The sequence below is a fragment of the Silurus meridionalis genome, chromosome 4 (genome assembly GCF_014805685.1).
Source record: "Silurus meridionalis isolate SWU-2019-XX chromosome 4, ASM1480568v1, whole genome shotgun sequence".
Lineage (NCBI taxonomy): Eukaryota > Metazoa > Chordata > Actinopteri > Siluriformes > Siluridae > Silurus > Silurus meridionalis.
The window spans coordinates 26,868,332-26,893,868 of NC_060887.1; the positions used below are offsets into that span (position 1 = coordinate 26,868,332).

Here is a 25,537-nt window from a genome sequence, read left to right on the forward strand (position 1 = left end):
TCCTTCTGTTCAAATTAGGTTCAAAGGGGAACAAAGTGCCTGAAGCACAGTTTTTACACTAAAACTCCCATATCCTCTACAGGTGGATCGAATCATACACAAAAACATCCTCTGCTACCTTAACATTAAATACTGATCTTGACTGGAATTGTTTTTGGGTTTTTTCCACCAGCACTGAATTACTGAGGATAAAAGGTGTTTTTGCCACAACAATTCTCAACTAAAACGCCCACAAGCTTCGAGTCGCAGCTCTGCATCACAGCTGAGTGGTCCAGCTGAATTTTGTACCAAGAGAGGGAGTCAGGGAGGAAGAATAAAAGTAAAACAGGGAAAAATAAAGAAGGAAAATGTGTGTCTTTAAATGTGTATGAAAGAATGATGTGTATATAAAAGAGAGAGTTAAACACAGACACACAGTGAGTGATAGAGAGAGAGAGAGAGAGAGAGAGAGAGAGAGAGAGAGTTGGTTGCTATGGGTACAGATCTTTATAAAAAAAAAAAGCTAATAAATTGAACTGATATTGTCACAACAGCTTAGCAGCATCGAGACACGATATTTACAAATTAAACAAATACGTCTTTAATCGACATAGTACCTTTAATAAGCATGATGCATATCATTGAGTATACCATAGTCTCATGGTTAATCTTCATTTTAATATAGAGTTAATTATGATTATTTTAATTTCTGGCATAACAGATACACTGACTGCAGACACATTGACTGCAGGGACCACACAGATAACCAAATGATTGAATGGGGTGTATGTGAATTTTTATAGTGTTTTAGAGCGTTCAATAACATACAGCTTAAACCAATCTTTTCTTATTCTGTTTGCTTTTATGGTCCAAAAGCTGCACTTTTTGGTCTTTACTGCATTCATTTGATTTTACAAGTTTGTCATTCAATTGCAGGGGGGGAAAAGGAGCAGAGGATGTCAGGATCAGCTGCAGAAAACACTATCACATCATCAGCCATCACATCAACACAATATAACAAACCACGTTACTCACAATAGCGCCATTGCCGAGGAATATCCTGAGTCACGTAGACTATATTAATTCATGTCCAATCCATATCACGCTCGGTTAATATTTGTCACTGGCAGATCAGACTGTACTCACACCGAGAACAGGGCGCCGCCATATTGTTCAAATAAAACTTTATTAGTTTCTTTACAAAGACAACCTCAGTGCGGCGCCTTTCTATTGATCCCAAAGAGACGTTTGATTGTTAATGTCTCAAATGCTGTAAATTGCTGTGATTTTGTTGGTGTTTGTTTGTTTAAAGAAATGTGTACGTAAAAAAAAAAAATATATATATATATATATATATATATATATATATATATATATATATATATATATATATATATAATGTTTCTAATTTAATATTTTTCCTACACCCAATGACTGTATAAATAGATATATAATAGGTGTTGAGCTCAATGATCAAGAAGAGATGCAGAGTTAAGCTGCTCCATCTCTAAATTGACTAAAGCATTTTGGGTGGTTTGGACAATTTACATGGATGTAAATATATCTGGTTGGCTCCAGATTCTCTCCCAAAAAAGGTAAACACAATAATAAATACACCTGCAATGGCGCCCTTATGCACTGCATATACTGTTTACCCTATCTATCTATCTATCTATCTATCTATCTATCTATCTATCTATCTATCTATCTATCTATCTATCTATCTATCTATCTATCTATCTATCTATCTATCTATCTATCTATCTATCGACATAGTCATTATTACAGTAGTTTTGTTCCCATAATATTTAATTATTTTGTGTGTTTATAATAAAAGAATGAATTTGTCTCCCGAGAAAATGCCAAGATCTTTTGCTGCAAAACAACAGTCTTAAAATAATGTGTTGCTTGCTCACTGTATTGAGTGTGATATCACTGATTGACTGTTTTCATATGAATCAAAGCACAGTCTGACATTTTCATTTACATAATCACAAACAGATTCAGAGCTTTCTGGCCTTACCTTTGGCATTGACGTTACCTAAGGCACAGCTCCATCATATAGTGAAATAATAAACACACACACACACAGTTTTTCTTAGTTGCTTTGGAGCGTTTCTCAGATCAGAAATGAAATTCTCAAACTACTTGTTCAACCTCCACATAATTTAGTCATTTGTGCTCATCATAACAACATTTATTGTTGCTTTGATCAAATTGTGAATGCTTTTGTACATTCATTCAATCAATTGTGTACAAGTGTCTGCTGTTTCCTACATTATCAGTTGTTTATGTCATGTTGTTTAAAATATATTATAATGGTTTCACCTGAATAGTTTTAACCCCCAAAACACCTTGGCATTAGTTCATTGTATAAGTCATTGAATGCGAAATGGTTAAACCAATTGTTATCATCTGTCATCTAAAATCTTTCAAAATATTAGTTGATCTGATGCCGTTCACTCGCCTTCATTAGTGACATTCCAAAATCATCTGCATAATTCATCAATTCAATTCACATTTTATCAACATACCATAAACAACTGATAATGTAGGAAACAGATATTGTAGATAATCAAATAAAAAATCACTGTACAAAAGCATTCGCAATTTGATCAAAGCAACAAGAAATGTTCTTATGATGAGCACAAATGACTAAATGATGTGGAGGTTGAACAAATGGTTTTGAGAATTTCATTTCTGATTTTAGAAACGCTCAAAAGCAACTGAGAAAAGCTGTGAATGGATTTGTGCTGCTGAAATTCACAGATGCCAAACAGAAGGAATTCAAATGCTGTGCATTTTCAGTTGTTGTGATGCAAACTGTAGTTTATATCAAGAAATCCTGAAATTTTGCACCATCATACTGACAACATGATTAAACATTTTGATAATCTTTTTTGTGAACAATGACAAAGGGACTTTATTCTGATGGGAATAAGATGCTCATTGACACAAATACTTTAAGAGATGAACTAAGGGATCTTGAGAAAAGTATAGGCTTTTGCAAGAAATCCAATGATTTTTGCTGTTTGTACACATTGTTTTAAGGAATCCACTTACTGCTTTGCAAATATTAAGGATGATACAAGAAATGCTCCAAACAGCTGGGAAAAGCTGTAAGAGGTTTTCAGAAGAGTAGGAGACTTATATACTGCTTTTCATTTGCCTGTAAATAAATCTGTACTTTATTTGAGAAGGTGAGCATTGAATTTGATAAATAAAAAAATTTATATTACATACTGAATATTTCTGACTTTTCTGGCTAATGTTTTTGTTTGCAACCCAATATTAAGAATATATGGGATCTTTCTCTAATATGTTTAATGTACACCTAATTAAAAAATGGCCCAGAAGTAAATAGTGCTTTATGTGCAGGCTGTAGAGTGTCATTATGTGCAGAATTGGCAGAGATCACAGTAACAATCAATAGACCACATGTAACAATTAAATCCAAATATACATCATGGTTATTGTGCTTACAGTGAGGCATGTATGATTGACAGCACAAAAAATACTTTCATGTGAAGTTTGTCAGGTTTATTTTATGTTCAGTTTAGTGTAATATCTGTCAGCCATGAAAATCCAACACTGGACAATTTGGCCTGTTACCTTAGCAACCCTTTTATCTGTACAACACCAGACTGTTTTCAGTTGAAGGGTTTAGATTTGTGAAGCTGAAGAGAAGCAAACACGTTAGAGCAAAAAGCTAGGGACATTCAGCATGTCACAGCAATAAGGCAAATCTAAACACAAATCTTAACATTTTCTTTTGAGAGAAATGTCTCTATTAGAGATAAGCCAGTATTCTTTGTGTCCATTGTCTGAATGTCCATTTATTACAGATAAGCAATGTTGAGGTGTGCAGTGATGGTGATCAGATGCAAACTGTAGTCCTGAGTCAGTGTAGCAGACTGTTGACATTAACTACAATCCAAATCCATCTTCAAAGCTCCTGTTCTTACTCTGTAATTTTATGGATCCCCAGGGCACCATCCAGAGGCAGACCTGGACAAACTGGGTAGATCTGAGGAGAAGAGAGGGGCAGGAACAGTGGTCACTGGAACCTTAGGAGCATGTTTAATGAGAGAGAGAGAGAGAGAGAGAGAGAGAGAGAGAGAGAGAGAGAGAGAGAGAGAGAGAGAAGAGGGGTGACAGGAAGAGAAGGATTTGTATTATTATGTGTCCCTATTGTTGTATGAAAGTTAATGTCACTGTGCAGTTGGGGACTTGGGCAAGACTCGCTATGGCAGCATAACTAAAAGAGAGAGCCAGAAGGTAACACAGACATAAGGGATCTCTGGGATAAGAGACGACCCACCACACCACCGTCAACAAACCTGAGTGAACTTGTGAGAGTGAGAGGACGATAGCATACAAAAATCCCAGTTCACCGAACACTTTATATCCATGATCCCTCCATGATCCCTCCTTTACCTAAGAAAAATCTACCGATAAAAGTCTTGACTAAATAAATATGTTTATTAAACTGTATTATTCTCTATTATTATTTTGTAGCTAATGTCAACAGTCTGCTACACTGACTCAAGTCTACTTTTCGCTTCGGATCATCATCACTGTACCCTGCAACATTGTATATCTGCTATAAATGGACATTCGGTGCAACCCAGATGAGGATGGGTTCCCTCTTGAGTCTGGTTCCTTTTAAGGTTTTTTCCCTTATGCCATCTCGGGGAGTTTTTCCTTGCCACAGTCGAGACCGGCTTGCCCATCAGGGACAAACTTACTTATAAAGAAAATATTCACTTTTAATCATCACATTATCTGTGTAAAGCTTCTTTGAGACAATGTTTATTGTTAAAAGCGCTATACAAATAAAAAATAATTGAATTGAATTAAACACTGAGACTGTGTTTGAGTCCCGAACACTGACTGAAAGGCTGTTCCTTAACTGTGGGGCTTTATAAGAGAAAGATCTGCCCCCTGCTGTAATCTTCGTTATTTGAGGTACCAACAAATAGCCTGCACCTTTTGATCTAAGTAGGTGTGGGGGATCATATTGGTACAGAAGTTCACTCAGATACTGCGGCAAGAGACCGTTAAGTGCTTTATACGTCAGTAGTAGCATTTTATAATCAATGCAAGATTTAATTAGGAGCCACTGATTAAAACAGGGGTGATGTAATCATATTTTCTAGATCGAGTAAGAACTCTTGCTGCTGCATTGTGAACAAACTAAAGCTTATTTATGCACTTCCTTGAACACTCAGACAGACTAGGGTCAATAATCACACCTAGGTCTTTGACTGCTGTACACACTGAGACAGAAACACCATCCAGAGATGCTACGTAATTGAAAAGTTTACATCTAGCTGCATGTGAAAAGCATTGGGCCTAAGACAGATCCTTGCAGAACACCAAACTTTACATCAGAGAGTGTGGAGAACTCACCATTTACATCAACAAACTGATAGCAATCAGTCAAATGAGACCTATGCCAAGAGAGAGCTGTTCCCTTCATTCCAGCAAAGTTCTAGTTTTAGTTCTAAAGTTCTAGTATAGTTCTCTAGTAAAGTTCGCTGTCTCTGTGCTATGATGAGGCCTAAATCCTGACTGATACACTTAAAAAATGTTATTCCCAAGTATGGTAGATGTGACCATAACTGCTGTGCAACAACCTTTTTGAAAATCTCGGATTAGATAGGATTTATATTTATCGTCTTGTTTTTTTTGCCTGATGTTTTCAACAACTAAAGTCAACTGAAAACACCAAAAAAATGTTTAGTAGGCTATGGACATGAACAGAAATGTTCAATTTCTATCTGTGCTTTTCCTTGCAATTATGATTATGTGTCTGCTTCCCCGTTGCTTGCTCAGTGAATTCAGTAGAAAATCTTTCTTTGCCTGTTTTCATGTGAATAAAAGGCCATCCCTGCCATCTTCATCTAACTGCAACACACGGTACAGAAAAACTAGCAGAGGAGAAAAGATTAAGATGAGATGAAAGCGCTAAAATACAGTAACAGCTTTCACATCAGCCTACTAAACTTGCAGTACAACTCACACGTCATACAACAGAGTAAAAAGCACACAAAAGCACAATATGAAATGCCACTGAAAAGACTAAGAGGAAAGAAATTATATCTCTGATAAAATTATAGCCCTCTCAAATAGCATTTCGTGTCGGTGCAACAACCTTTATTATTGCAAAATTTACAATCCTAACTGTCACAACCACAGGCTGAAATGTACCATAGTATACTATAGTATAATATACTAACCTCATTCCAATACATGTCAGAATACATTCGTTATTGATTTACGTAACAAAGATCTAATTCTGGTATCAATCTTAAATAATGACTGTTCACCACTGGGTTATAAATAGAAAGAGGTTCTATGGTGTGGGACAGTGTTGAGTCAATATTAAATCCGAGGTGCCTGAATCACATGAATCACTAGGAAACTACTGTACTGTAGTTTTATCAGGTTGTGGCACAACAAAAAAAATAAATAAATAAATAAAAATTATGTAATCCTTTTCTGACTTGTCCAGATCAACCATAAAACATATCACATGATCTGAGGCAAACGCACACAGTGAGTTGACATACTAAGTTTTATGTCTCCAGATGATGTCAATCAATAAAAAAAGAGGACAAAACCAATTCCTAATTCCTCATTATAAAATAAAGGAAATAATCATCAATCTTGTGCTGTAATGAGGCATACTATTGGCTTAGATTGGTACAGTGACAGGCCCTTAACCCAGTTAAGCATCTTCAAAATGTTATTTTCAATAATAACATTTTACAATGCGTGTCTAAATGATTAGACTCCCTCTGATGAGCATCCTCTGCAAATAACCATTTCTTTTTCATTGCTATGATGACTTCTTAATGAGCTGCAGTCTGCCATCACTTCTTCTTGTTCAAACACTATTCTTCCAATATCTGTGCTGAGGCATGTTTTCTGAAATCATTTCATGAGCAACATAGACCTGAAATCTGTTTGGGCACGTACTCTAAACAGCCTTTATTTCTTTTTAAAGGCTGGTACAAACCTGGTTTGAAGAGTCACATGGGACCCTAAAGTGTTGGGGAGAGAGCAAGAAATGGGATGTTTGTGAAAATGGACATGACCTGACCTGTCATGTCCAGTATTGTACACTGTCCTCTCTTTTACAGACAGAACCACGGAGGGCAGGATATATGAGACTCTTTTCCAGTTGATTAAAGCCTGACAGGCATCATGCATTACAATAAAAATCAAAGAAAAAAACGAAAAATATTTATTTATTCAGTCAGCTTTAGTGATAACCATTTATCGTAACCAGTGTTGCAAGAGATCCAGATCCCATCCAAGGAGCACTGGGGATAGAATCGATGCGTTTAGACTGTAATTTAGAGTGACTAAGCATGATTTGAAGAAGTGGAAGGAAAAATAAACACTTCAGTGCAATCAAACTTTGATTTGGAAATGATGTTTTTTGAGACAGAAGTGAGAAGTCGTCAGAGCACCTCTTACATAAAGTGCGCAAATGCTTGTACTTTGATTTTCAGCTTGGAAATTCAATGTAAAAAGTTGTTTTCTACCTTAATATACGTTTTTCTAACTTTAGATGCCTCAAAAACTTTATTTCCATCTAATAAAAATTGTTAAAAATTTTGTTGCTATCAAACACTGATTTGGAACATTATTTCTTATCTCACTGATCCCTACATGACTAAAGCATACCATTTGTCAGTGTAGTTTGTTTGTAATCATATTTTTGATGCCACTTGTCACTTGTGTGTTCTGTGATGACTCATCCGGCTGACAGCTCGACAGGACTCCTGAGAGAGATAAACACCTCCCCAGTGCTCTGAATTCTTCCTGTTCTCTTCCTGCCCTATGCTTTCTGGAGGTCTGCCTCAACAGGGCCCCTTCACTAATTAACGTTACTAATTAGTGTTCGGATCCTTTGACTACCTACAAGACGGTGTTGGAAGAGTGCATAAACCGAGACTGTGCTCCAGAGGCCATGCCCCAACTGAGCTTCACAGTCTCAAGCCTGTTGTCTCTAGTATAGCATTGAATAGACATTTACACACCATTTCATAAAGATGTATGAAACAACAAGTCTTACAAATACGCATTCTCATGACGTTGTAAAACAACAATAAATATGTTAATGGTTAAGTACATATGTGTATTTAAGGTACAATTGTCTGTGACAGAGACTGAAAAGTGTTTCTTACTGCAAAACAAATTCTAAAAGAAAATCAATAACCTTCTAAAGTTTCATTTACACTGGAGCAAAAAGCTTTTAGTCATTCAGTTTCCCGAATCGAATAAAGACAGGTGTCTGCATGTGCCATGCTAAAAAATGAGGTGGCCTTGCTCTAAAAGTCACTGGAACCCACAGAAGCCACAAGGTCTTTTATTTTCTTTCTTGAAAGCAGAACTACATTTAGGAAAATGAATCTTTTATATTCTCTTGGCACAAGAGACTTTTTATCTCTGTTCCATTAGCATTTTTGGCACTGAACCAATTTACATTTTTATAGCATAATTAATGAACAAGAAAAGTCATTTACATTTTGCTTCTGCTGGCTGCCTGAGCGTCTGAGTCCATCAGAAACTGAACATTTGAACAATGTGTGTGAGTTTTTAGTGGAGAGGTTGAGGTGGCAGAGAGTAAAGAGCTAAAGATAAGGAATAATGAATAGCAATTTGATAAACAACAGAGATAAATAGAAACGAGTTTCTTTCAGGTGTAAATGGTAGGCTAATGTGACCCATGTCTTTCACATCAGTTGGCCTAAACATCAAACGATAGGAGGCAGGACTCTAGCACAAATTAAGCCATTTAAGCAGCACTGAGAAAAACAATTCATTCAGATGTCATACATATTCCTCAGGCAACATGAAAGCTAGGGCTTACTGTTCTTACTTTTGCATAAACTGATCAGTTCCAGTGTATTTATTGTATATTGCACCCGTCTCATGTATATGCAATTTATGTACACTCCTGGACAAAATATATGGCTTAATTTTAAGCCTGAAATTATGAATTATATAGCTTTTACTGGTCTTAATGGCAAAATAATTGATTAGGTAATTAGCAAGAATTAAACAAATGGATAAAGTAATTTGTATGGGAAGTGTTTCCTTTTGATATTGCTGAATGTTTAAGCTGTGTGGGTAAACTTTTCATAAATAGTCAGTGTAAACACACACGTTGGATTTGATATCAAACATGTGAATCACTATCATGATTTTACTTTGATGCACATAAAGAGTGAATGATCCTGTTTCTAGATTTTTCCAAACATGTTCACTGTAGCACAAGTTTAACATGCAAATGGTGGTACATGAGCTCTCAGGAGTGCATTTGTAATTTTTTACCAGTGATATTTGTTTTCTTAAAACCAATAAAAGTTTACTATTTTACCATTTGGGGGCTTGACCCATTTTGTCCCATGCATCACGCTACCATGTTACATGATAAATAATATCGGCCCTAAAGAAACATTTATTTCCAGCATGTACACACTATACACTGGAACTACAATATAACCCCCACTTCTAATTTTGTCCATATTAGAAGTATATCAAAATATCTATAAGGAGCTATGATTTGATGGTGTTTATTTGTGGCTCTTTTATAAGACTGTGTCTTTCAGTTCATAATATAGTTCTCCACAGATGGTGGTTAGAAGTTTTTAAGAGATATATTTCAGATATTGAGCCAGACATAGGGATCCCAGGAGTCATTTCACCTTGAGACAAAAAGAACATTGAGCAAATGATGCAATCTGTCCAGACCAAGATATCTCCTCTGTGGTTCAACACCCTCCAGCTCAGAAATAAGGTCTTCCTTCCAGGTGTTTAGATTTGAATTATAGTTTAGCCTCATTCTGCTTTGAAATATAAGATTTTGACACACTACAGATGTATCTGATCTGGAATTTTGAAAGGCAGTTGATGTGAAAGTGTTTAAAGTGGCCACCTGCTCCAGACTCATTGAGTTTTGGCACAGAGAGCCTGCTTATGGTGATGCGGAGACCACTTAAACCAAATTTGCTTACAAATTGAGGTCATCCGACCTGACATCTGCACAAACAAATTAGTTTTTAACACCTGCTTTGAAGTGACCCTGACCTGTTCTGAGAAACTTCACAAACTGTTGGTGCAGTAATTGCAGCAAAGTGGTCTGCACATGTATTTACACTGTGGTGATTTTGACGATAGATGCTGGATGGTCTGCAAGATATTATTAAAGGTTTTTCTGCAATGAACGGGAATCAAGACAAGTGCATTTATGAGGTCTTCTTCAAAAATCAGCATTAATACCTGCACCAGAGTATCTAAGATTAATCCATTATTCTCGGGGGGAAAAAAAATCAATGGTAATTAAGTAAAAGTAAAAGAACGCAAGAAATGCAGACATTTTTAACCTTGGAGCCAGTGAATGTAGTACTTTTAAAGCATAGGACAAAACCTATGTTTCGTTCTTTTCATGTTGCTGCAGGAAATTGGACAAATACATATATTAGTGCACATATTTGCACATATACCAGATCAACTAAAAAATCTGTGACTCGGCTGTGACATTTTAAACTTAGTTTGAACTATTGATTATGTGATTGTTGATTTGTTTTCATGTAGTAATCCAACAAAGGGGAATCACTAGTAGCTTTTTTTTTTAGAATCACTAAGGTCACATTTTTCAACACATATAGCATGGATTGGCACTTATAGGATTGGATTCACTTCATTTCCACTCCATCTGGAAATGATCCAACACTGTAAGAGCTAATCTATTCCTGTGGTTATTTATTCAACACCTTTTAATCGTGCTTATTTGCTTTTTGTGTTAAAATCTCCTTGGAAATGTGGCTGTGGAAAAGATTTATGATGTTAGTGTTCGTGCCATGTCTGTTATGAAATGAGACAGAACTCGTATAGAATGAGACAGAACTCGTCAGTTGGTGAATTGTGGCGTGTGTGGATGAGGACTTCTATATTCCTCCGCCTCCCTCCACCCTTTATAGGATGTGTTATCTGATTCATCATACACACACACACACACACACAGAATCCACGGTGCTGGAGTTGTCTTTGGAGGCTGGAGGAACCCGGAGGCGCGCTCAAATGGCTCCGCTACAGATCATTGTGTTGGTTTTGCAAACCTGACAGTCACAACCCCAGCGCAAAACTAACCCCCTGTGAGATGTGGCTGAGATGTGACGTCCCCGCGCTCGTGCGCACCTGACGTCTTTTTTGCAAGTGTACAAGTTGAATAGTGTGCCTTGGCACCCGGTACCGGAGCGCCATGCCCTCGGATACACGGCGCGCCGCATCATGCTGAGCCGCTCGGCCGCTCTCGTGCTCACCCTGAGCGCCGTGGCGGGTCTCGCACCGCGTTCGGGGGCCTGGAGCGATGACAAGCTGGTGGCAGCGCCCATCAACTCCACCAGCGGCTTTCTGGCCAGCCTGGAGGTGGGCTACTCGAAAAGGTCGGTGGCAGCAAGCGAGGATGACGACGCGTCTTCCAGGTGCAACGTGAGCGTGGAGAGGCTGCCGGCCAAGCTGGTGGCGCGCTGGGACGGAGACTTGGGCTTGCGCTGCGACGTGCTCGTGTACACCACCAACAGCCACGGGAAGGCGTTCTTCTCGGCCGCCTTCAACCGCGCCGCGTCGCCGGTTTTCATCGAGCACGTGGGCGTCGCGGGCGCACAGCAGGAGTTCAGGCTGTGCATTGGATGCGGTCTCTCCCGGTTCAGGCGCTTCGGCCGATCCAGACCGGACACCGCGGACAGCGTGCACTTCTGCTGCCTTGACTTCGCCTTAGACGAACTCAAAGGAGACCGGAGCTGGAGGCTGAATCGGAAACCCATCGAGTCCACGCTCGTCGCCTGCTTCATGACTCTGGTTATTATCATATGGAGCGTGGCTGCCCTCATATGGCCGGTGCCCATCATCGCGGGCTTCCTACCCAACGGAATGGAGCAACGGAGACCCAGATAAACCCTTTTATAACCAAACTGGCTTTACTTCCTTCACCGTGCGCCAATGTCGTTAATTGGCATATAGGATATTCTGGTCAGATAGTAATATTATCATGTTTAAAAAGTCTTTATAGAATCTGTAAAACGTGCAAAATAGATTTCATGTGTTTTTTTAATGGGTCTATGAATAGAGAGTAGGCCTGAGTATTAGCCTATATTTATTCAGCTGTCTCTTAAAAAATGTTTGTATTGTTTTTAATCTTAAACGTTCTTCATATTATTGAGAGGACTGTAGAAACGGTTTATTTGTTATGGGGATTTTTTAAGACACACAAAAAATGTCCTTGTTGGCTTTACTGTATTTATATTTGTAAAAGCTAATAAAATGTGGAAGTCCATTTTGTGGAAATTGAGTAACAATAGAGCCAAACCTGACCGACCCACACACTGCTTTTAAAACACCTTACTGAAATCCCTGCCCTGTGGCCGTCTACTGTTCCCGCATGCTCCTCAGTGTAGCTACAGGGCGGATCCCTTTCTGCCCACCTGAGAAACTACACCGTGGAAGCGGCTCTATTCCCGGAAGTTGGCCGCATTTTTTTTTTATCGATCTGGTTGTGTATGGCGAAGAAGATTTACACTCAGTTGTTCTAACCCATACGGAGGAGGAAAGTCATGAGGCTGTTTGGTGACATGCTGGTTCTTTTTGGACTGGTTCACTGGCCGCTGTGGATCATCTCAATCTCAGGTAAATTCAACTTCATTCATGCCCTACGCACTTAACGTCAGCACCGGATCCTGCCACCTGAACACGCTGTATAAAGTCTATCAGGAGGCGTTGAAATGATATATTTATATTTTAGAAAACTTATTTTACAAAGCAACTTATAATGTAAGGATGATTTGTCAAACCAGAAAGTCTGGGTTTATTAGACTGCACCGAGATTAGGGTAGTGTTTCATCCGGTTTTGTTCTAGTATAATAAAAAAAAAAAAAAAAAATATATATATATATATATATATATATATATATATATATATATATATATATATATAAGTAAATATATATTGTGTGTGTGTATGTATGTATGTATGTGTGGTTTTGTTTCATTCATTTCTTTCCATTATTGTACGATTGCTTTAGTTGTGATTTCCTAAATAGCCTTACTTAGAATTAAAATGTCCAAAAAACAAATTATTTCCACCCCAAAAATGTCCAGAAATGTGATTTATTTTAAAAACAGGTAGACCTGTAAACGTGTCTATTACCAGAATTTGCCAAGCCAGAAATAAATGTGTAAAGTTTTAAAAAAATTTATGTTTTAAATCATTTTTATGTTAAATTGATTAGTTGAAGTTTGACAATATCTGTTTTTCTTAGATGCACATTATGTGATATGACCCTTTTGCTGTACCTTCTGTGTACCTTATATTTAAAGGACGTAAAAATAGGGTGTAAAATTGGAGTATATCAAAACACAATTATTTATCAATTATATGTTGAACATAATTAATATTTAACCTAATTTGACCTTGTAGATCTATGAAAAATGAAATGTTTTTATTGTAAACCTTTTAGCCCCACTCAGCTGCTGTACTGTGATTAGAAATGGTGTCTATGTGAGAAAAGTGAAGAGAACATAATGCTTATGTGTATTAACATGAAATTCATTGCAAAACTAAAATGACATAGTAATTAATTTTTATGTGTTACATTGGGTGTGAGCTGATTTTGAGCTTGACATGCCATTACCATTGTTATCAAACACATAGTTACTACTGGAGTGTAAATACTTGATTGGTAAGATATAATGTGAGACAATCAGATGAGACTGTTCATTTATCCTGTTTAATTTTTTAGACAAATTTAAACCATAGTATTACAGATGCTAATTAAATCATTGTGACAAAAAATCGCTGTTTGGCATCAATAAAATTAAACTCTATTCCTTTCACAGCCATTAAATATGTTGCAAAGAAACAGCTGTAAACGCATTACACAGTTGTGGAAAATAATTATTATGAGACCTAAGGCTAAAATCATATAGACAACTTAACTGTATTTTGACCTTAATTTCCAATTGCATCTTCATGCAATCCAAATGCTCAAACCCCTTTGTGAATTTAAGAAAGCTGGGAAGAGCTGTGGTTATAACAAGTATGACTCAATGATATTAAAACACACAATGAATTGTATCGAATATTTGTGTAGAAGAACTTTACTTATCACCCATGTCTTTATATAAAACACCTTAAGTGGTATTAAGGATAAGATCTACTGTATATAGTGGATTAGAGGTACTCATTGACTTCTATTTTGGTTTTGATTGACACCACACTATTAAAATCTTATTTTTATTTTTTTTTCAGGAGGTCAAGCACTTTCCATACTTCTTTACAGCAATTCAACCATACATATAAATAAGACAACGATTTTGCCAATAAAATGTGAAGTGTGTATCGGAAAGTCGTGCAAGTCCTCTATGACGCTCAGTAAAAGCATGGAGGTGGTCTTCAACTGTCCACAACCAGAAAAAGCCTTCATGGTGGAGATTGTTCAGCACATTGGTAGACCATGTCTTTCCTTCTTTTACTACACATACCAACAATTTTGAATTACAAATATTTTATGTCAATGATTATTCAGATTTTTTTTTTTACACACATTTCTATTGCACATTTATAAAGATACAGGTTTATATTTGGGTTCTAGTGTTGCATACACTTATTAAGCATTATTCCTCCACTAAAATATTTAAACTGTTCAGTTGACCAACACTGACCTTATCTCTTTTTGCAGTATGTGCCAGTACGTGTAATGGTACAATCATTGCAGAGGACTACCCTTCTCTCCAAAACTTTAACCGCACCTTTACCTGGAATGTGAAAGTCCAGGGACACAAGTCTTTTGGCTTGGACTTCACCAAAGCAGGTTTAAGACAGATCCAACCTACAGAGCAATGTCAAGACAAACACATCTACACAGTGTCTACAGCCACAGCCACAGTTGGGAAGTTTTGTCGTCAGGGCACAATCAAAAGCATGCAGGTGCTTCGGGAAGGCATTGTGTCTTTGCAGGTTCCTGGAAAACAACAGCTGAACGCAGCGAACTATGGTGTATCGATAGGATCGCAAATAACATGTAAATACGCTTTAATGAAACACAGTGGTCTTTGTTGAAAAAGTAGTACAGATGATCAGCCAGCAGAAATATTCATATGATGGTTATACATATAAAAGTTTAGTTAATATTTTACCTGGCCTGTACTACCGCAGTATAATCATTATGGTTACTCTTCAACAGCACCTGCGATTATCAACGTCACCCTGCCAGAGGAGCCATCGTCCCAGGAATTCTTTTCACCAAACTACCCAGGGAGCTTTCCTGATGATGGTCTAATCACATGGGCCTTCCAAGTTTCAAACAAGGTCTATTCATCAGTGCACATACTGAACTACACTGAGCCCATATGTGATACAAAGGATACACGAATGGAGTACCAGCTACATAGCAAGACCTTTGTGAAAAAACTGAGTGAGGCACAGCTATCTGAGCACCAGGGCTCGTTCAATCTTTCACTGCAAAACTGTAATGTAGACACACAATCCTCCTCCACTAGTCTCACTCTGCATTTCAAAATATCTGCCATCCGGAGAGGCAGTGAAGGTTAGTGTGGTTTAATGCTCCTTTTTAAAATAAAATTTTATAATGTGTTTATAAAAAAGCATTTCACTGTACCCCGGCAAAAGCATGGAACAAGGCAACTGTTTAATCACAGTTGCTTTTAGGAATTATACAGATATGCTCTAGAACTATTCTGAGCAGGGTCAAGTAATTAAAGAAATATAATAAATCAATAAAGACTATAGAAGAATATTAAAGGTTATTAAAGATTTGTAGAGTGCTAAATATTTGAATGAACAATGGCAGTCCCAGTAGTAGTTTATAGCTGATGCTTTAGGGGGAAACGCAGCTGTCTAGAGCAGGGGTTAATGCACAAAACATAATAACATTCTGGATTAAAGAAAAAAAAGGGCTAGTTAGGAAAAATCTCCAAGTTATGTATGTAACCATGGCTCCCTAAGGACTAACAGAGCCAACCCTTTGGTAAACTGTTTGTGAAGCAAATCCAGCACTGAACCAACCGGGCAGTTCACTGAATCCAATTGGCGCAGATTGCACATACACTAAACAAATGCCATCTCGCAGCATATGACCTCCTCATAGAGGGAGCTCTGGATTGGAGAATGGTCTCTACCACCTTGGTGGAGAGACCAGAATCTCAGAGCTGTTATTGCGCCCCTGCTTGAAAGAAGAGATCCCTCCTGAGAAGAATCTTCCAGGGAGGGTACTCGAGAAGGGCTACCAGGTCCACGAACCATGGTCTGCCCAGCCACCGCGGGGCCACCAGGAGGAGACAGACTCCATTCCAGCGAACTCTCTCTATAACTTCCAGAAGCAGCGCGATGGCAGGAAAGGCATACAGACGTAGCCTCAGTCACGCCTGAGCCATGGCGTCCAGCCCAAGAGGGGTCTCTTGAGTCCCAAACAGGTCTACTTGAGCCCTGCTGAATCTCTCCGAAGTCTGCTTCACCACCTTAGGGTGGATCCGCCATTCCCAGGGTCTTAAACCCTGTGGAATCACATTAGATGCTGCTGCTATAAGCCCAAGCAGTCTCTGTAACTGCTTGACAGTGATGGAGGGATCACCTCTATGGCCTCCTTTCTCAGAAGAGTGTCTACTTCTTGTTCCATTAACACAGCCTGCTTGGGTCCCACCAGGGTGGACATGCAATCACAATGTGCACAGTGGGCTCCCTCAAGAACCGACTTCGCATGCTTCGCTCCCAGACAAGCCACACAAAGCCTGTGTGTATCCCCCCCAATATAGCGGGGCAGGGAGGAACACACAGTCGGTAGGTGTGCTTAATCTTTTTTGCAGCCTTAATTTTTGGACAAACAATTGACATAGAAAACGCAGGATTACACACATCATTTAGAGCGTGGACAATGCAGAAAGGTTTCCAAAGCGTTGTTAAAGCAGCTCGAGTTCCTGAAAGGGAACTGGCCCTAATTATGCTTAATTTTTAAACAGCTTACAATATATCTCAATTCTAATGAATTTAGAAAATATCTAAGAGAAATAAACTTGACTTGACATGTAATGCATAAGGAAGAACAGGTCTTTACTATCACTGCTTTTTGGCTATGCAGTATCCTATTTAATTCTGTTTTATGTTTTATTTGTGTTCATCCCTGTGTAATTATGAGTTATTCTTTATTTTACCCTTCTATTCTGGCATTTAAAATGCGTTTACAAATAGAGATGGCTTGTTTTGACGCAGTTAACAAGTTCACACTGAAAAAGGTATCACATAATGATGATAAAGATGAAGGCTTGAACATCTGACCATATTTCATGGACTGTGCAGTGTATTATAATTCTTTTAAATCCCATTAAAATGTGATGTCCTGGGTTTATTTGCTTTCACCAGATGTCCACTGTTTATTTAACTTTTTATTGTTTGCTGTGCTTACACACTCATGAATGCCTAAATGCCTGTCTTGATTGGCTACTACTAAAGAGAGACTCAGAAAGAGCAGAAAGTTAAGAGTTAATTGCTTAATAAAAGGTCTGTTTCAATCATCTCAAAGTTGAATTAAACAAAAATTCAAACAAAAGCTCAGTAAGAAACAGGTTTCTAATTAATAGTAAGGTTACCTGTACAGTAATAGTTATATGATTGTTGTATTGTTGATGTGTAATAATGAGTCATTTGGATGACTCCAGTTCCTGTCAGTTCTTCATTTGGAAAGTCCCATTTCATTAGTCAACTTTTATAGAGAAACCAAAAACCCCATTTATTTCTTCAAGGAATTTAATCTCACGCCTGCAAATTTTATGTCCATTTTACACTAGTTCTTGAAATTTTTATAAATTTAATAGCTCCTGTGTTTTTCAATCTATAAAAAGCTTTTGGTGATTGTCACTGTTTCAGTGCGCTGTACTGTGGATCTGAAGAGGGAAAAGGCACTACAGATACTCATAATGAAAAAGAAACCCAAATCGGATTGTATTTTAAAACTGAATTCATTGGCACAGCAGACAGCTACCATTACTGCAGAAAAGATCTCTTTTGTATCTTTTATCGACTGCAAGGAGGAGGACCTGATCATCACTATTAACAAAACTATAAGTAAGACCTTAAAATTTTTTTTGAAAATGCTAATCATGACCATTTTCCACGAGACAATAATTCTTCATTTATCGTTTTATTACCAGAATGTCAGCAGCTGAGAGACTGCCCATCCCCTGGATCTCTACGGGTGCCTTCACTAGAGAAATGCATCATGGGAGTTGTGCAAGAGGTCCAATGGCACCTGTATGGCCCACAGCATGGCGCAGTGGAGCTGTTGTCATCAGCGGGCAGCCTGCAGCAGTCTGTGCCTGGCCACACATGCAACAACACTGTACTTCTGACTGTGTCAGAATATGAGCCCCAAGGCGTCACTGTTGGACAGTTTTGTCCTCAGGGAGCTATTCACAAGATCCAAATCAATGTTGCAAACATTACAGTGAGTGCTTCTCCTGCAGGAGGCAAGAGTTTAAGGCGGATCACAGACTCCCTCTTACAAGTTTCATTTATTAAATCGATAAAAGGTAAACACTCAGACAGAAGACACTTTGACACTCGTTTTTTCAACTTATGTATAAGGCTGTTTTAGATTTGAATCATTACATTCTGAATAGACAACTCTTTAGAGTATAGAGAATAGAGTATTTAATGTTTTTAAACTAGCCTGTTTATGTCTTTAGTTAAATTCTATAGCTGATGTAAAGGTGTTATAGACAAATATTTAAGACAGAATGTAAGGCTTTTTAAATGGCATAGACTTCCATTAATTGGAATCCAGTGTATAACTAATCAAACCTTAAACTCCCAAATTGTCTAGTCTGATTGATTACTTTTAGGATAAATTGTATTTTATTTTTGGCTGAACTCATTTTTTTAATGATCACTCTCCTTTTTAAACAGATATCTTTGTAAAGTGGTCACGTATTTCTATCTCTTTTGTTTCAGAGCACTACATTTTCACTGTCTTGCCAAAAAAGGATATACCAGTGCTCTTAGCAACTCCAGCATGGCCATTGGGAATGAAGGATTATGCCACTGTCTCTTGGTTTGTCTCATTCCCTGCACAGCTTGAGGCTAATGTGAGCTTTCCCAATGTTAGCCAGCTCACATGTAAGAATCGCCCCGCATACATTAAATTGCACAGGCAACGATCACAAGACAAGATGTACAGCTGGCAAGATCAAAATCCTAAGAATGTGGTTCTGTCAGAAAGTTTTTACCTCAACATGTCCAACTGCTTGCCATTGAAAGGAGGCTTTAGCGTGGTCAGCCAGGTCACCTTGCACACAGGCAAAAGTACAAATTTCTTTATTGATCTCTGATATTTTTCTATTCACATCATTCTCTTTTGGTGTTGTTGATTCACACAGTAAAGGATGGCCACAGTCTTACATTTACCTAAGTGTATTATGTAGTATTACCTTGATGCCATGATAAAAATAAGTTTTACCTTGTTTCAGGTGTGCTTTTGAGCATCATCCTGAGTGTTGTCAGTGTTGTTTTGCTGCTGATTGCAATCACTTTAGCTGTGTTTTGTATAAGAAGGTGAGTCTATGTCCAGAATAACATCACTTTTAATCTGCATGAAAGTCTGGTCATGAATGTATTATCTCTTACACTAAACAGAAAAAAGAAGCAGAGGGCTCCTGAGGTCGCAGTGTACAATCCCAATGGCCATTCCTTCCTACCAGGCACTAACAGGATTCCACAGGAAACGGAGGATGAAGATTTTCACATTTATAATTACATAGATGACCACATGGTATATGGGCATCTTTTGAAAGACTCAGTGGAAATGAATGAGGTTGGAAAGCCAGCTGTAGGTGTGTACCGGAGCTTCACTGGACCTATAGAACAGCAGCCTTTAACAGAGAATGGAGGATGTGAGGAGCCAGAGGTAGGGGTCTACAGGCCTTTCATTGGGCATCAGAGATTTTCTGATATGCCTGATAGACCTGTAACTTCAGAAGAGAATCTGGCATGTAAAGACAAGCAAAAAGCAGATGAGGAAATCATAGGAGGTGACGCCATTCAGCAACAGGAAACTGTGCCAAACATTCAGAAAGTAGTGAAAACAGAGGAAGAACAGGATTAATAAGAATTTCTGGAGAGTTTTTAATTACTGTAAATCTTGTAATGCACTGGAAGCAAACATAGAGAGGACCATGTCTATTTTTTAACTACTTTGTCTCTTTGTGTACTGTGTAGCCCGTTTGACTAAATATGTGCCTTGAATCATCTCTGCTTGTTATTACCACAAAATGCTGAATTGATTTAAAATACATGTAAAGACACTGATGAAAATGTATCACTTTTAACAATTTATTTTGTGCGACATAATAGAAGCGTTGTGATGAATGCGGTAGTGTTACTACCACCTTTTTTACAGGTTAAAAAAAATGTTTTGTCACATATGACGCATATAAAGTGCACCCTAGGTGCTAAATTAGCTTATATGTGTAAAGGGAGTTTAGAGACCAAAATGCTCCATTTAAGTAAGTTACATAAATAGGAATATTTATTTTTAAGTTTAGATGATGTCAGTATTACGCCAGATAATTTACACATCTGGCGCAAGTGTGTCGTAATGTTATTTGGAAGCAACAAGAGCCATATTATGTAACTCTTAATAAAACATGTTTTATTAGACATTACTGTGGAGTGCAGTAATCTGTTTAACTGGAATACATCACTTATTACAATAAGAACTGTTCAGAATCTGTGCACTGAGTGCAGTTCCAAAAGAAATGTAGTTTGATTTATTAAGCAGTGTACAGAAATGTGGCAAACTGCAAATATGAATGGGTATATTAGAGCTGCAGTATCTGTTGTGAAAAACTATGCATCCTGCATGGACTTCCAGAAGTAAGTGCCTCTTACTGTAAATTGATCATTTCTGATCAGTTTTTATAACAAGCCATTAATAAGTTTTAATAAAAATCAGTATGGAACACAAATCGCAAAAATGCCTGTATTTCTGTTATTTAAAATCAGGTTCTGTTCTTTTTTTGAACAGATCAATCACATTTTGAGTATGTTTTTGGACTAGATTCTCTACAATTCAGCTGACTCTGCATCTGTTTCTATTTAGTAAGAGATATCTTAAAAACGAGTGGATGAATGTCTACTTGTGTAACAAAAAGTAATACGAAAGGCTTGGCTTGTTAGCAAAGGCATTCTCATCACCACTGTTGGCTTTTAGTTCAGCTTGTTTCTTACTTATTAGGCAGGTTTCAGCCTTTGAAACCAAATGCACTATACAAAGCTGTTACTTTCATGTCTAAAGGACATGGTTAAAGATAAAAAGGAGCAACAGGAGCTCAGACAATATTGAACTCACAGACAAAGGCCTTCTCAGCACGGCAGTTTGCATCAAACCATTTCCCACTGTCTATAATAGACATGAAGGCGCAATTCTGGCTGCGGCCACCTACAGGCTGACGGGTGACTTCGGTCTCCCAGTTTTGAAAACGTATCCTGGACCCTGTTATGTCAACCCACTCTCCCTCTTTCAGAAGGTCATTGATGCCAAGCCAAATTTGTTCCATGGGTCCAATCGTCTCATGCACATAGACATAAAGTTGGTAATTTTCATTGCCTGTAACAGGAGTGCTCAGGCTGCCACCCTGTAATATGCAATCATCAGTAGCAGCATGGAAGTTCTTCTTTACTGGGCTGGCCAGGAAACACTTGCCTGGAACCTTAATGCCTTTCAGACAAACTGGAATAGAAAGGATGACAAGGCTATGTTAAAGTTTTAAAAGACAACCAGCAGATGCTAAAATGTATGGCAAGAGGAATGTCAATTCCAATTGATCTGGTGCAATGTAAAAATGTACATAGAAAAAGCCCCTGTACTGTATTCTTACCATCCACAAGAAGATATGTATACACATCTACAACTTTACCAGGTTTGACTGCCATCTGTCCATACAGATGTTTGATAGTGTGATGAAATATTGTGGCTCGGGGAATAGAGTGTGATATACAGTGCAAGAGTTATAATTTCAGTCAGTGAGGAGGCAAATGACAGCAGTGCCACAGCATCCCATCCATTCAATATGGTATACTTAAAGAGTAACAATAAACAGTAAAGTATTTCCATTGCACAAGTAATCACTGCTAAAACATTTCCATATTTTGTGGAAAGGAAACTAATCTAATTGTGACTATCATTCATGTTCTAACAGATCCTGGGTTGTTCCAGGAACAGGTAACATTATACTAAGGACTTATGACACTTTTATTGTACACAGGTGTTTCAGAGCACTGTGGTGAATGCTGTAATCCTTTATACTCAGCATTTGGGAAAAAAACTGACCTCCAATTAAAAAAGGGGAATGGAATAGTGATTCAACTGGGAATTCCATGTTGGAAATTTGTTTAACACACACATGGCCTTGTCATAAAAAATAAATAAATTAAACCTGACAACATTAGAAGCAATATCCCTTTGCATCAATTACTACTTGGGAAATTTCAATTGTAATTGATAGAAGTTGTTTTGTAAGAAGGTGTTGGAATGGTTTTGTAAGTTCAGATTTGTAACCAACAGTAATTGTAGCTGTTATTCCTCTTAGATTTTATTAGCATGGTTAGACAATTCTGAAAAACAGACTATAAATACTTTGCTAATCAATTCATGAAATATAATCCCAGAAGTGCATTTCAGAGCTAAGTTTTAAACTGTAAATGGGAAATGTTTTGCACTGAAAACTAGACTTGTGACATTACATAATGTTTTTAGATTTTTATAAGAGCCCAGATGTACTAAAGATTTTACAGTCTATGTGGAAAAAAATGTATGTAAATGCATAGGTCATTCTAATATTAGAATGGGGCCACTAAATGTAGTGCTGTATTTAGTTTGTTGAAAAATAATGTCAATGCAGTAATTTCAGTGTCCCCAACTCAAAATGCTTTTTCACACACCTAATTCAGCAGAATGACAAGTTCAATATACAGTAAATGCACAACATTAAGAGGCCACATGGCCACTATAAATGCACAATTATTATTATTATTATTATTATTATTATTATTTTATACTGCCCTCTACAGGTAGATGTATTGTATCATGCCAGTTTTATTCAGTACCTAATTGCAGAGCATGCACTTGCTTCAGGATATTCAAATCCTTCACAATCTCATCGATCTTTTTCCTCAGCTCTTCAATGGCAGTGCTGTGAGCGTCTTTTGATTCCAGCAGCACATCTATTAAACATTCATGAAGCAAACAACTCAGCAAAGCATACACTTAATCATACATTCTTATACTATTTACCATTTTATACATTTCAATAAACATTCATTTGTCTAACCTTAATGAGTACACTAATAGAATTAGAAAAAAAGAAATACAATTTTCTTAGTATACTTGCCTTTTGTTTCATTTTGTGTCTGTATGCTCTGTTCCAGCAGGCCATGAGCAGGACACATTATACACAGGAACAAGGCAATACCCCTTAATACCATGTTTACTTTAAACTGGATTCTTAAATTGTATGTGAACAGAGAGATCTAATAGCTGAAGTAACTCTGCTCTGTGTCAGCCTGTGCGATGTGAAACATGTCCAGTGTGAGAGCTGTGTGAGACTTAAATGAAACGCCTACAGGAGGGAACCTTTGCTGTACTATCCCCCCTGTTCCTGTAAACACTGCAGAGCTCCAACTTTCTTCCACATCCCCACACCCATATCTAACCAGCTGTATGCAATTTACTCAAGATATGCTTTTCTCAACTTTAGTTTAATACTGCACAACATAATAAAAAACAAAAACAAACAAGCAAACAAAAACCGTTGTACTGACGATTATGCTATGTTGCGGACAAACAGAAAGAGATAGAAAAAAAATAGACACCGAACCAATATAACAGCCACAGTAAACATTTCACTAACGTAGATACACTGAACAATAATATAAATAAAACTTTTGTTTTTGCCCTCATCTTTCATGAGCTGAACTCAAAGATCTAAGACTTTCTTTGTACACAAAAGGCCTATTTCTCTCACAAATCTGTCTAAATCGGTGTTAGTGAGCACTTCTCCTTTGCCGAGATAATCCATCCACCTCACAGGTGTGGCATAGATGCTGATTAGACAGCATGATCATTGCCCAGGTGTACCTTAGGCTGGCCACTATAAAAGTCCACTCGAAAATGTGCAGTTTTACTGTATTGGGGGTCCGAAAACCAGTCAGTATCTGGTGTGACCACCATTTGCCTCACGCAGTGCAACACATATCCTTCGCATAGAGTTGATCAGTTTGTTGAATGTGGCCTGTGGAATGTTGGTCCACTCCTCTTCAATGGCTGTGCGAAGTTGCTGGATATTGGCAGGAACTGGAACACGCTGTTGTATACGCCGATCCAGAGCATTCCAAACATGCTCATTGGGTGACATATCCTTTGAGTATGCTGGCCATGCAAGAACTGGAATGTTTTCAGCTTCCAGGAATTGTGTATAGATCCTTGCAACATGGGGCTGTGTATTATCATGCTGCAACATGAGGTGACGGTCGTAGAATGGCACAACAATGGGCCTCGGTATCTCGTCACGGTATCTCTGTGCATTCAAAATGCCATCAATTAAGGGGACCTGTGTTCGTTGTCATGACCCACACAACGCCATACACGCTGTCTGCCATCTGCCCTGTACAGCGAAAACTGGGATTCATCCGTAGAGAGAACACCTCTTAAAAGTGCCAGACGACATTGAATGTGAGCATTTGCCCACTCAAGTCGGTTACAACGACGAACTGCAGTCAAGTCGAGACCGATAAGGAGGACGAGCATGCAGATGAGCTTTCCTGAGAAGGGTTCTGACAGTTTGAGCAGAAATTCTTTGGTTATGAAAACCGATTGTTGCAGCAGCTGTTAGGGTGGTTGGTCTCAGACAATCTTGGAGGTGAAGATGCTGGATGTGGAGGTCCTGGGCTGGTGTGGTTACACGTGGTCTGCGGTTGTGAGGCCGGTTGGATGTACTGCCAAATTCTCTGAAACGCCTTTGGAGATGGCTTATGGTAGAGAAATAAACATTTAATTCACGGGCACCAGCTCTAGTGGACATTCCTGCAGTCAGCATGCCAATCGCACGCTCCCTCAAAACTTGCGACATTTGTGACATTGTGCTGTGTGATAAAACTCCACTTTTTAGAGTGGCCTTTTATTGTGGCCAGCCTGAGGCACACCTGTGCAATTATCATGCTTGATATGCCACACCTGTGAGGTGGATGGATTATCTCGGCAAAGAAGAAGTGCTCACTAACACAGATTTAGACAGATTTTTGAACAATATTTGAGAGAAATAGGTCTTTTGTGTACATAGAAAAAGTCAGATCTTTGAGTTCAGCAATGAAAAATGGGGGCAAAAACAAAAGTGTTGCGTTTCTAATTTTGCTCAGTGTACATTAGCCAAATAAAAACATAGATTTATATTCCCCACATCACTAACAGATACATTA

The 25,537-nt window shown here is 38.1% G+C and overlaps 4 protein-coding genes across 4 annotated transcripts in view; 2 read left to right on the top strand and 2 right to left on the bottom strand.

The window, feature by feature from the left end:
• Positions 1-1,164, bottom strand: part of lars2 (leucyl-tRNA synthetase 2, mitochondrial) — a 50,468-nt gene extending 49,304 nt beyond the window's left edge. The window contains exon 1 of the mRNA XM_046846800.1: positions 1,015-1,164. Coding sequence (XP_046702756.1) covers positions 1,015-1,025 — 11 coding nt within the window. The 5' untranslated portion in view covers positions 1,026-1,164. The remainder of the gene's footprint in view (positions 1-1,014) is intronic.
• Positions 1,165-10,321: 9,157 nt separating this feature from the next.
• On the top strand, positions 10,322-12,334 carry LOC124384801 (transmembrane protein 158). Its single transcript, XM_046847741.1, has one exon. It carries the CDS (start codon positions 11,290-11,292, stop codon positions 11,953-11,955), a length of 666 nt encoding a protein of 221 aa, XP_046703697.1. The 5' UTR covers positions 10,322-11,289; the 3' UTR covers positions 11,956-12,334.
• Positions 12,335-12,468: 134 nt separating this feature from the next.
• Positions 12,469-20,722, top strand: cdcp1a (CUB domain containing protein 1a). Its single transcript, XM_046847740.1, has 9 exons — positions 12,469-12,684; positions 14,306-14,503; positions 14,736-15,077; positions 15,240-15,602; positions 17,936-18,133; positions 18,220-18,597; positions 19,019-19,369; positions 19,534-19,618; positions 19,700-20,722. Exons 1-9 carry the CDS (start codon positions 12,612-12,614, stop codon positions 20,166-20,168), a joined length of 2,457 nt encoding a protein of 818 aa, XP_046703696.1. The 5' UTR covers positions 12,469-12,611; the 3' UTR covers positions 20,169-20,722.
• On the bottom strand, positions 20,695-23,679 carry clec3ba (C-type lectin domain family 3, member Ba). The gene is made up of 3 exons (XM_046847742.1): positions 23,455-23,679; positions 23,171-23,287; positions 20,695-21,794 (listed from the first exon to the last, which is right to left on the bottom strand). The coding sequence occupies exons 1-3, from the start codon at positions 23,546-23,548 to the stop codon at positions 21,394-21,396; spliced, it is 612 nt and encodes a 203-aa protein (XP_046703698.1). The 5' UTR covers positions 23,549-23,679; the 3' UTR covers positions 20,695-21,393.
• Between the last annotated feature and the right edge of the window lie 1,858 nt (positions 23,680-25,537).

Coding starts and splice junctions, on each gene's coding strand:
- cdcp1a (XM_046847740.1), top strand. CDS start 12,612: ATGAGGCTGTTTGGTGACATGCTGGTTCTTTTTGGACTGGTTCACTGG. Junction 18,134..18,219: donor CACTATTAACAAAACTATAA/GTAAGACCTTAA, acceptor TTTTATTACCAG/AATGTCAGCAGCTGAGAGAC. Junction 18,598..19,018: donor ATTTATTAAATCGATAAAAG/GTAAACACTCAG, acceptor CTTTTGTTTCAG/AGCACTACATTTTCACTGTC.
- clec3ba (XM_046847742.1), bottom strand. CDS start 23,548: ATGGTATTAAGGGGTATTGCCTTGTTCCTGTGTATAATGTGTCCTGCT. Junction 23,288..23,454: donor GACACAAAATGAAACAAAAG/GCAAGTATACTA, acceptor AATGTTTAATAG/ATGTGCTGCTGGAATCAAAA. Junction 21,795..23,170: donor AGTGCATGCTCTGCAATTAG/GTACTGAATAAA, acceptor TTTCTATTCCAG/TTTGTCTGAAAGGCATTAAG.
- LOC124384801 (XM_046847741.1), top strand. CDS start 11,290: ATGCTGAGCCGCTCGGCCGCTCTCGTGCTCACCCTGAGCGCCGTGGCG.